Here is an 11,155-nt window from a genome sequence, read left to right as displayed (position 1 = left end):
CACTTAAGCATACCTGACAGCATTTGCATCCTACTGAAATTACTGTCGCATCTGCGATTTTAGATGCTAAAAATGCTCACTTGTCAACTTGGTACCTAGAATTATGTCTTAAGAAGCTCCTCTGCACCCAAATGACTACACACTAAGGCATCCCACATGTCTGCAGATCAAAAGCTGGGCTGTTCACAGCCACCAATGAGCCTGGGCAGCTCACCTCTGTGCTGGGCACACCATTTTCACACGCTTGTTGCTTCCCACTGAACTTCACCTCAAACCACATAAGCAGGACTGCATTTTTCTTTCTGAAACACATCGTAACAGAGACATCAGATTAAAGTTTCCCCCTCAGCTCGGAGCCGTATTTCGCTGTATCCTGGCCTCACAGGCACCTTCTGGTCAGGCTCCATCCCCTGCAGCCCATTGCAATCACCCCGAGCCCACAGCACGGAGCACTCGCTCACTCCCTATTGACCCCCAGAAGTTCAGCACATATCCTAAACAACTCGTGTTTCGCAGCCTCTACATCCACACCGCGGCTCCGTGTGAGAAGCAGCACTAAGCCCCGGGGGCCGGAACACATGCAGGGCCGCCCCACAGCTCCCCGCCCCTTCCCCCTGGTGGCGCTTCCACGCTTCTTTGTCCCCATTGGCCTCTCGGTGCCGTCCATCACCGCCCGGCAGCGGCGGCTCCGTGTGGCCCCGTGGGCGCTGTTCCCCTCTTTCCCTCCGGCTTCGCTCCGTTCGCCCCGAGTCGCGGAGCCGCCGTCGGGCCGTGGCGGAGCGACGGGACTCGGCATGACGGCGGAGGCGCGCAGGGCTCGTGGAGGCGGCTGAAGGCGGAGAAGGGGCGTGTGGAAGCGAGCGACGGGGGAGCGGGGGGTGGGAACAGCCTCCCCGGGCGGTGCGGGGCAGTCCGGCCGATGACAGCGGGATCGGCGCGGCCGGCCGGGCTGACGGAGCCGAGGAGCGACAGAGGCAGGCGGCAGCGGGCCGGGCCGGGCGGGCGGCGGGTCCGGCCCTGAGCAGGAGAAGCGGCCGCCCGCCCGCTCGCCGGAAAGTTTGCGGAGCGGCCGCCCCGCCGGGCCAAGTTGCCGTCGGGTTTGTTTGTTTGTTTTTCCCTTTCCTCCCCCCTTCCGCTCTCCCCCCTCCCCCGCCTCCCCTGGAGCCGGCTCGGCGCGGAGAGGAAATTGCGAGGGAAGCAGGAACTCGGGAGCCAGGCGCAGCCCGGATCCAGGAGGCTCGGTCCCCTCGGGCGGCCGCCCCAAGCCCGGGCTGTGCGCGGGGGGCAGCGAGCTTTGCTTTTTCTATATATTTTTTTTTCCTTTATTTTTTTAAATTTTTTTCTTCCTCCCGAGCCCCGTTTTTTACCCGCCCGCTTCTCCCTCCGCTTTAATATATGCTTCTGGAGAGCGACGTCCCCCCGCGCCGCCTCACCGCCCAGCCATGTCGGCGGCCATCTCTGCCGCGGAGAAAGTGGATGGCTTCACACGGAAATCGGTGCGCAAGGCTCAGAGGCAGAAGCGCTCGCAGGGCTCCTCGCAGTTCCGCAGCCAGAGCAGCCAGGTGGAGCTCTCGCCCCTGCCCCAGCTCAAAGGTACCGCCGTCCCCCCGCGGCCCCGTTCCCGTAGGGTGCCCCCAAGCCGTTTCCCCGTGCTTTCCCCCGGCTCCTCCTCGCTCTCGGGCTCGCTTTGGCGGTCCGTTCTCGTGCTCCGAGAAGCGTCCTGCGGGACGGTTATCGCCCGACTGCCCCCGCTATCCCTCCCCTTCTGTGGGTCACCCAGGAGCGAGGGTTGGCCATGCAGGTGCTCCTGGAGAGGTCGTGCCGCACTAAATGCAGGCGATAAGCTGAGTTGAGGAGCGAGGGGATAGAGTGCTACGGGCCGGGAGAGAGCGGTGGCTCCTCCCATTTGGGGTTTGCCAAAGGAACTCTGCGCTTGTGACATAACGCCCGGAGTTAGCGGAGAGTTCGCGTTTGGCCCCTGTGTTCTTTGCTCTATCTCTTTGGGACGCCGTGTGGGTAACCCGCTGCCTGCCTTGGTGGAACGGCGAGGGCTTGTCTCCCTCCTGGGCGCAGTGAATGAGGGGTTTAAACGTTGACGGTAAAACGAGTAAGAGTTTATAATTTGTTGTGAAGCTGAAATCAGAAAGCACACGGTTCTCAATAGCAAAAATGAAGCGGAAGTTAATTACAGCTTTCCACACCTTTGGATGTTTCATTGAAGTTCTGTATAATCCTCTTCAAGTTAGAAAAATAGTGATTAGACAGAGAATATAAACTTGTTAAAGTCTTTGACAAGGATCTGGAAAATAAGGGTGAGATTACCTTGCCCTCAGTGTTACCCAACAAATAAAATCTGCTGGTTTCTAAAGCAGTATCATATGATGGGGGGAAAAAAACGTGGTGATTTGCAGCAAATGTCTGAAGGCTGAGTGCAGCGTGGCCAGCTGAAGTTTAGTCCTAGCTCATAACTGATTCCTTTCTGGTTCATTTCTATGGGTTTGACAGCCACGGCTGTGAGATCTCAGGGTATTTTCTTCCTTCTCCTAAATGGTGGGTGTTCATGAATTGTAGATCTGGTCATTAGCAGAAATATTATTAAGTGCAAATAAGTTTGGGCAGGAAGGCAGCTCTGGAATTATTGATATTCTTTGTTGCAGTGGTTGTGCCCATTATTGCTTAAACAAGAGAGCTGTTCTTCCTGGTGCTTATTTGTTTGTGAAGTTCTTTCCCATCTTGGTACTGTAGCCTGATCTATGGGATTTACAACCAAAATAATTTCTTTGAGATCGTGATTGATTTTCTGCTATTAGTATGTCAAAACTTGTTCTTAGTAATTAACAAGGACAGACAAATTCACGTGCTGTTCAGACAGCCTGTTTCCCTCAAAGATCGTTTTAATAAAGCTGCTCCAAAGACCTCGTAAAAGCACTTGATAAATATTGCACATAGGTGGCAGACTTCAGAAAGTTTGGGTCCTGCTGCAGTAAACAGCTGAGCGTTCATACTCCAGGCAGGGAGCACTTCCAGCTTCAGTCAGCTAAATACTCACGTTTGTTGCTGGGCTTCAACATAAAAAACCCTAAACTTTGTATGATTACGTCTTTGAATTTAGTGAGTGCAGTTTTACAGCTCTTTGCTTACTGTGTGGAGAAAGTTTGCACGGCATCAGCAGCTCGACTGTTTAGAAATCCGAGGCCATAAACTCTCACAGGAATGTGTTCAGTTAAGCAGAGTTCTATGGCTGTTTGAATTGCCTTAAATTCTTAAAGGAAAATCACAGCTGTCCTTATGGTTTACATTCAGAGTCTCGCCCTCCAAATCTGCTTCAGGAAACAAAGGGTAAATATGCTTTAGGAGTTACAGTATCCCACTTAGTCCTGTATCAGGAAGTTGGGCAGCACCCTGCTGCATGCTTTGTCCCTGGGACTGTGGTGCTTGCGTATAATGGGAATTTAGATTTGGAGTGAATGTAGCTAAGGATGTAGGGTGTTTTCTTCTGACTCCCTTTCTCCTTCCCCTCTCGAACCTCCACTGGCCTCAAACCACAGGAACTAATGGAAGAAAAGTGTTCTCCATAAACATACGGTTTTGTGGAACTTCTTGTTGTAGTCACATATGTCTCAGGAAGATGAAGCTCTGCTTTATTCTTTAAAGCCAATGTGAGACTCAGTAATAGTTGTGATGCTGTAATGTCATCTACCAGCTGAGTAGACAATGTTCCTAGGGAGGGGCCGAAAAAGGAAAGTACAGTCATTATCCTAATGCCTGAGAGTGCTCAGCACACACTTAAGAAATTAGATTGAGACCTTTTGCTTTTTCAGATATCTTCAAATAAATGTTGGGTGTTTGAAGCCTCTTCTGGGAGGAAAGTAGCATTTTGTAGATGAAAAAGTAGTTTGGTACTGAAGTACTGTGAAATACTCTGTCTGATTTCTATTATATATATTCTTGTCTGAGAATTGTCAGGATGATAAAAAGCACTCCAAAACTCCCAGGTAGGTTTGTCATACCTGTATACTTTTCTTACTGGGAGGAAGGATGTTCCAGAAGAAAAGAAAAATAAACCATTCACTTTATTAAATATCTCCTTGGGTAGATTTTTTCCCCCTCCTTTCATATAGGGACTGTTTCTTGTTTGCTGCTAATATAGACAGACCAGGTTGTGTAACATCCTTTTGGAGGGTTCTAAATAGCACTGTTTGGAAGCCTGTAGAAAGATGGTTTTATTTACATAATTCTGGAGTGAATCGCACTGTTTTTATGTATCACCAGGATTCCCTAATTTGGCTGCTTGTGATGTCACTGCCCGGAGAAGTCCCGTCTGTGAATAGCAGAGGTCCCATACAGTACAGAGTTGTAACTTAAGGGAGTTTGTGAGGGTGAGGGGAGGGCAGCAATACTTCATGTTGGTTAATAGCATTAAGATTGTTCGTGTGATATTATGTATCATTGCTGGATAAAAGCTCAGTCAGGACATCTACAATGAGTGAGGAATCTGTTGTTCAGTTAAGCTTCCTCTGTATTTGTTACTTAGGAGAGCTGCACTTTAATGTAATACTTAAGCTGAATAAGTAAGACTGAAGATTGAGAATTTAAAGAAAAGAAAAAGGTTAGACCTGTGACATACTAATATTGCTCCTTTTCATTTTCTACTTGCTGGTTTACTTAATAGAAATCCTTTGCAAACCTGCAGCCAGAATAATGCGCTTGTTAGCAGCAGGATTTGGTCACTTAGTGGGCAATCCCAAGAGTGCTGGGCTTAAAGAAATCTGGTGCAGGGAGTGTTGTTTTACCACTGCAAGGAGTGGTAGTGTTGTCTGGTTAGTGACTTGTTTTGGAAGGCTGTGAGAGCACGTGCAGTCAGCTTCATTGTTGGAGGAAAGAAAATAGCCTGACCTTGGGACTCAGTCTGACTAATGGCAATGTAACTACACATATTTTATGATCTTTGAGGTATGTAGAAATACAGGTGGAAAATGGGAACTGATGTAATGAAAGAAAAAGGTCTTACTAAAAACATACAGCTTGTTGCTTTTGTTTAACGCAATTAATATGGTCTGTCAGGCCTTAAAGCAAGCAGACCTTTTTCGTGTTACCAAAGTTGTCAAGTACAGCTGGAATGAATAAATGTCTCCTGATATCATTCTCAGTACTGAAGATCCATTTGGGAAAGTGCATGTCACTACAGGCTTATTTCCTATATCACACATAAAATACAAAACTATTAAAAGAAATTCTTAGTATTCGCTTCCAAATTAAACCATCTCCCCACAGAGAAAACTCTGGCCCTTGCAGCAGAACAGCTGGAAAGCGGTCCAAAAATCTGTCAGCTGTAGGCCGGGGTTGGTTGTAAGAATCTCTGTGGGGCTGTAGGTTGTAGTGGTGAAATAGTCTGGGATAAGACGTTTGTTAAAAGTCCTTCCAGTAGGTCGTTTTAGCATCCAAGGATGGGGCTCAGAATAGGTGCTAACGGTAGGATTTTCCTTATTTAAACCATCTAGTGGGAGCTTGGATTTGACTGAGAACCAGGTGCTGTGTTCAAGTCAAGCTTTTGTGGAAACATTATAGGCAGGCCTAATAAGTAAGCTTGCTTATGGGTATAATTTTCATCCTATTAAATCCAGCAGGGGCAGTTTGGACCTTAAACATCTGATGCTTTGAGTCATCCAGTGTGTATTTCAGAGTGACAAAAATAAATGGAGTTAAAAACAGCTGAAAGGAATTTGATTCATGCTAACATTAAGTTGCCTTTGTTCCCAAAAGGAAAATACCTTTCAGATAGTTTAGAATGGTTTGCTTTTATTACAGCCCTAACAAATATTTGTAAGTTCAAGGCAGTTTTGTGCCCCTTGAGCTCGCACTGTTTTGTGGTGGTGTTTTTCTAAATCCCTGATAATTCAATGCTAGTTCCTATAGTGCCCCATCCTTCACCTTTTGTGTCCAGCACCGCTTGCAGCTCTGATCTTCCCAGCTACATTTTTCCCTAAGAGGTGAATTCAGGTGAAGATGTTTGGTGGAGAATATTCAAAGAACTCCTAGGTTCAGTCTCCACATGGCACACAGTGGGGCAGATAGAGCTTCTGTTTAGTGAAGTTGCAGTCTTGAAAAACAGACAACCTGTAATAGCTAAAGGAGATTAAAGGTGCTTTTTTCCCCCTTTCTTTTAGTAGTCTAATATAATTCCATAAAAAATGTGCTGTTTAATTTTTTTTTCCTATATTAAGGAACTGTTTCTAGTTTATGGAGTGGAACATTGGGTCTGTAATTCTTAACAAATTGACCTTTTTTATCCTTAGACTTGAATTTTTGGTCTTAGAATATTCTTCCATCAAGAACAACTCCTAAATATAGAGCCTATTGACAGTCTTCACATGAACTTTTCTATTTAAATCTTTCACATCTTCTGCGTGCCAGCTTAGGATCACGTTTCTTTTTCCATATTCGTTGCTTTCTAGTTTAGTCAGATATTAGTTTTGCAGGTGCTGCATTTAGTGGCAGTTGCTGTAGGAAATACAAACAGAATTACTACTTTGGCTGTCAGATCAAAAGAAGATTATGTCAATCAGCAACTCTTCTTAATATCTGCATTCCTTAAAATTGGTGTTTTTGAAGAGGCGTTGTACCACCTGCTCCGGGCAGATTGATATTCTTTCAGTGTAGAAGGGTTAAGTGTCGTGTTGTTATGAGACAAGATGTTTCCCTTGGGAAGGGTGTAAAATTCAACTTGTGCCATTGTAGCGCGGACAAAAATTACATCTGTAGTCTCAGAACAGTGTGTGAACTTTGAAGGCTGGAACCACAGGCTATCTAGACAAATAAGTGGTAAATAACTGCTCTTGTATAAGAGTGTCTTGGCTAAACACTCTTCCAAAAACTGGACTGACGGTGGCAGCTTATTTTAATGTTTGTATCATCAGTTTTTATCACAGCGTCACTGAAACAGTTTCTGTTAAGTTTTGCTGAGCTGCTGGTCACTCTCAGTGGTATTCTTTAGACTTAAAGGCCAAACTCTTCTTAGTTAAATCACCAGCAATTTTCCTTCATCAGACCTTATTCTCAGCTGCTTGCAGCGTTGCTGAACTCTTTGAACTGAAGTTTTCCATGCCAAGTATGGACAGTTTGATTTGGAACTGTTCCTCAAGCTGATTTTCTTAGTTTCAGCAAAAACAATTCAAACTGTTTCTAAGGCTAGAGTAAAAATACATTATATGTAGCCAAGATAAAATCAACCAACCAAAAAAACCCAACAGTCTTGAGCTCTAAACGTGCAGGTGTGTTGCAGATGGTGGTCTGGAATCGGAAGCAGCAGGCTGGCTAGAGATGCCAAGTGGGAAGAGAGGGCAGAAGGGTCTGTGGCTGAGCCTTCCTGTCTGGCAGGTGCACCTAGGCTGGAATTTAGAGTCTTAGCACTCCTATTCTGCCAGAGGCTGGCTGTGAAACTTCCTGGAAATACCATTCCAATTCTTGTTTCTACATAGTCTAGCATTGTAACCAAGGAGTTCTGAAAACCTTCTGTGACTCTGAAGAGTGACTTTTGAAGTTTCACTAGCATAGGGCCTTTGCTTGATAAATCAGGAACTGATTGCAGATGAATTGGTTCATCAAGTGAGACTCTTGAGGATGTAAAGGTTAGCAAAACACAACTAGGAAAACTTGAAGTATGTTGAGAATTACTTTTTCAAATTACTGATTAAGAGAAACTGATGTAAATGGGGCCATAAGCATATTATATGATGAATATTATTGACATGCTCTGAGTAAAAGGGGTGGAAATTGCTCAGGATATTTTCTGAGAAGAAATGAGAAAGGAGGTGGGGTGAGCAAATCATTTAGCGCTGGTGGCTTCTGTAGGCAAACAAACACTTATTAGTCTTCTGAGATGCCAGATTAAGATGTAAATGTCAGAGCCCCCTAGAGAGGCGTAGGCCGGGTCCCACAATGCAGTCGGGAAGGTTTAATGATTTGTATTTCTGAGGGTTTTCCCTTAGGAGTAGGAGGAAGCAGGAGCAAAATAAACTCAGCTTAGTTTAAGTGAAATGGGTGCAAGTGCTTGAATAATTGTTTGCTCAAGACGATGATCTATTCCTTTTGAGGTCAGTGGAAGTTAAGTCACTGATCACAGCAAGACCAGGATTTCACCTTTGTATCCAGTATAGTTTAATTTCATTTCTTCCTACTTTTACACTTATATCGTTATTAAGTATCATCTTATTTGTTTGAGAAATCAAGAGACACAAGTTTAGCCAATTATTAGTGTGTATTTATGCAAGGAATTACTCCAATACCTGTAACTTCCACACTGGTTTACAGAGGCAATCAAAGAAAGAAGAGAGTTTTCCTTGTTGTTCCTATTGCATTACTCCCCTATACATCCTCTTCATGTGCTTAAAACAGTATAAGTGCTAAATTAACTGTAAAATGAGATTGTGTAGTTCTGTGCAGTAATGCTTAACAGTTACCTTCTTGCTTTGCAAAGAACAGTTTTGTATTGCACTCAGTGATGATTTTACCATGTGATCATGATAAGAACATTTCTTCAGGTTTTGGAAAATTGACTGCTACAGTTGACATAACCTGGCTGAGTAACTTCAGCATTTTATTCGAAAATTAATTTGTTGGGTCAGGCAGACAAATGGCTGGGGAAGAAGTTGAGAAAACAGACTTTAAAGTACATTCGAGTTAATAAAAGGGGGCCTTATTCAAATAGTAATCACACTTTCTATCCTTTCAGCCTTAGAAGGTGCAAATGAATTTGTTTGGAGCTTCTGGTCAAGCAAAGCTTTGGTTTTTGTGAATTTGAGGATGTTATTAATGCTGTACTGTATGGTGGTTATTGAGCTGAAATTTGTGCTTAGTTGGTGTGGCTCACCATCTTGTCACCTGCTTTCCAGATGGCTTTGTACTGTGGTTCGTGGAGGACATATGGAGTAGTACAGCTGTTCAAAGAGGGGGGAGCAGCGAGCAGAGCATTCCCATTACTTTAATTCTAAGCTGGGGAGGTGTAGAACATTCCTGGTCTTCATAACCCTAAGGGCTGTTTTGCATCTTCAAAATGACATATGAAAATCCTACATTGTGTCAAACACATAGATTTAAATAAATAACTTTTCATTAAAAGCAACTGTGTTTGGGAGAAAGCATAATTATAGAATTCTGTTGTGGAGTTGACAACAGCTCTCATACTTTGGTGCAGTATGTATTAAAGGAACCAGCAGAACCACAGTGATTGTTCCCTTCTCATCTTTTGGATGTGGCTGTCTTAGGGACTTGGTTTGTATTTGATTTCCTTTTCCATAGGGCACGAGTGCCCAGCCTTCTTGCTTGCCAGGGTCATGTTCAGGAAAAAGGAATTGTCTTAGGCCTTGTATACATGGGCCGCATTGAAAGTAATGCCTCTTATTTATTTACATTGCAACTACAGCAGATACGACACAGTAACTGTTTGATAATGCAGATTCTCAGCTACAAAAAAAAAAATCCCTCTATTTCAGCATAGTCACCACCATTAGCAATGCGTTTTTGCCCGTGATGAACAGGAGCCTGCATACCATGCTTGCAACACTTTGCAGCAGCAGAGCTGACCCACTGTTGGCACCGCTGAAATGCACCACCCAGCACCTCATGGTGCTCACATCCACTGTTTGCTCTCCATCAATGTTCAGAAAGGATCAATAACTGTCAGTGAGTGCTGTTTTTTTTCTGCATGGAGAAATTCAGTGACACGTCTTTGGTTGATACACGCTCTCACGTCAGATGCTGTTGTGTCAGAGTGCCCCTCTGCTGCTGTCTGTCACACAGCAACAGCGTGTAATGGAATATTGGTGGGAAGGTTCAACTTCTACAGCTGTACCAGCAACATCTGCCTCTGGCACTGTGGGCCAACATAATAGAATAGGAGGCATTACTTTCATGGTGTATATAAATTAACACAGTTAATCACTGTCTTCAATAAAGAAGCAGGCTTCCTATTCTAAATTATTTTAAGATGAATATTACATAATAATCACAAACCTTTCCACCTTCACTGAGCCAGTGAAACCATTATTTGTGTTTGCATGCAGTAGAGAATGCTAAACTGCTGGAACCTCTGGGTAGGTTCAAGAAAGGCCCATCCTGGCACGTGATCAGTCATCACCACTGCTTGCTGCTTTTTAAAATGAACACAGCAAATGTAGTAGCAGTGTATGCCAACAACAAGAGAACGCACTGGGGAACATGCAGGTTGTCTTACTGATGCAAGAAAGCTTGCTTCAAAGTCAAGAAGAGTTGCATAACTGGTCTGTGAAAATGCATACTTCAGCTGCACAAAGTGAAACATCTTTGCCTTCTATAATAAATGCATAGTATCGCTCCAAATGAAGCTTGTGTGCAGTTAACCACATGCAAATTCCTCAGCTTCTTGGTAATTTCTGTTATAAGCAACATCGGTTCAACTGTGTGATGTCGTCAGCTGTATATATGTGTGTGTATGTATATCAGTGTGTATACACATGTATGGTACTTAGGTTTTGTTGGGTTTTGGTTTTGTGGAGTTATTTGTTGCATGCAACTGACTTTCATTTAGGGTCTGAATGAGTGATGCTCTCGAGGAAAAGTTTGTAAGGTTCATATTGTATGTTTTGTCAAAGATGAGTTTAGTGTGATAGGATGGTCCATGTTCCCATTCCAGTGGTTGATATGGTGTTTGGTTTGGTAGATTTTCTTCTTTATTTTTTAACATATATACATATATATACACACACACACACACACACACACATATATATATATGTATGTAGGGGTGTGCGTGTATATATCTATATATACATCTCTCTCTCTATCTATATAAAAACTGTACCAACTGGTATTAAGGAGTTGGTATGGTTTTAATCCCTCCTTTTGAGAATGTTATGGAAGAAATGAGATGAATTGTGGCAGGTCTGGTCACTAGAGTCTTGCTATCTTTAACCATGTGAGCAGTTTATTACCTTCTGCATTTGTTTGCATGTTGTCTTCCATAATTAAGTGGCAGAAAATAGGGCTATTAAATACGAAAGCACTTCAGCTGGGTACTTTCTTATTGTCTGAAGTGTCTCATTTGAGTCAAATTCTCATTAAAGTCAAGGGATTTATTGTAAGAGGCCTTAGCCATATGAGATTATAAGAGTGCTTGGAA

The 11,155-nt window shown here is 43.9% G+C and overlaps 1 protein-coding gene across 3 annotated transcripts in view; it reads left to right on the top strand.

The window, feature by feature from the left end:
* The first annotated feature begins 700 nt into the window (after positions 1-700).
* PPP2R5A (protein phosphatase 2 regulatory subunit B'alpha) overlaps positions 701-11,155 on the top strand; it is a 36,128-nt gene continuing 25,673 nt past the window's right edge. The window contains exon 1 of one of the 3 annotated variants that reach the window (XM_015857311.1): positions 701-1,593. In XM_015857311.1, coding sequence (XP_015712797.1) covers positions 1,443-1,593 — 151 coding nt within the window. In that variant the 5' untranslated portion in view covers positions 701-1,442. Of the gene's footprint in view, positions 1,594-1,959; positions 2,108-11,155 lie in introns of those variants that run through there. The other 2 variants (XM_015857313.2, XM_015857312.2) reach the window with 2 other exon arrangements.

This window comes from Coturnix japonica, chromosome 3 (genome assembly GCF_001577835.2).
Source record: "Coturnix japonica isolate 7356 chromosome 3, Coturnix japonica 2.1, whole genome shotgun sequence".
Classification (NCBI taxonomy): Eukaryota; Metazoa; Chordata; class Aves; order Galliformes; family Phasianidae; genus Coturnix; species Coturnix japonica.
Note: the sequence above shows the minus strand (reverse complement) of the source record. Positions and strands in the feature narration are given on the sequence as shown.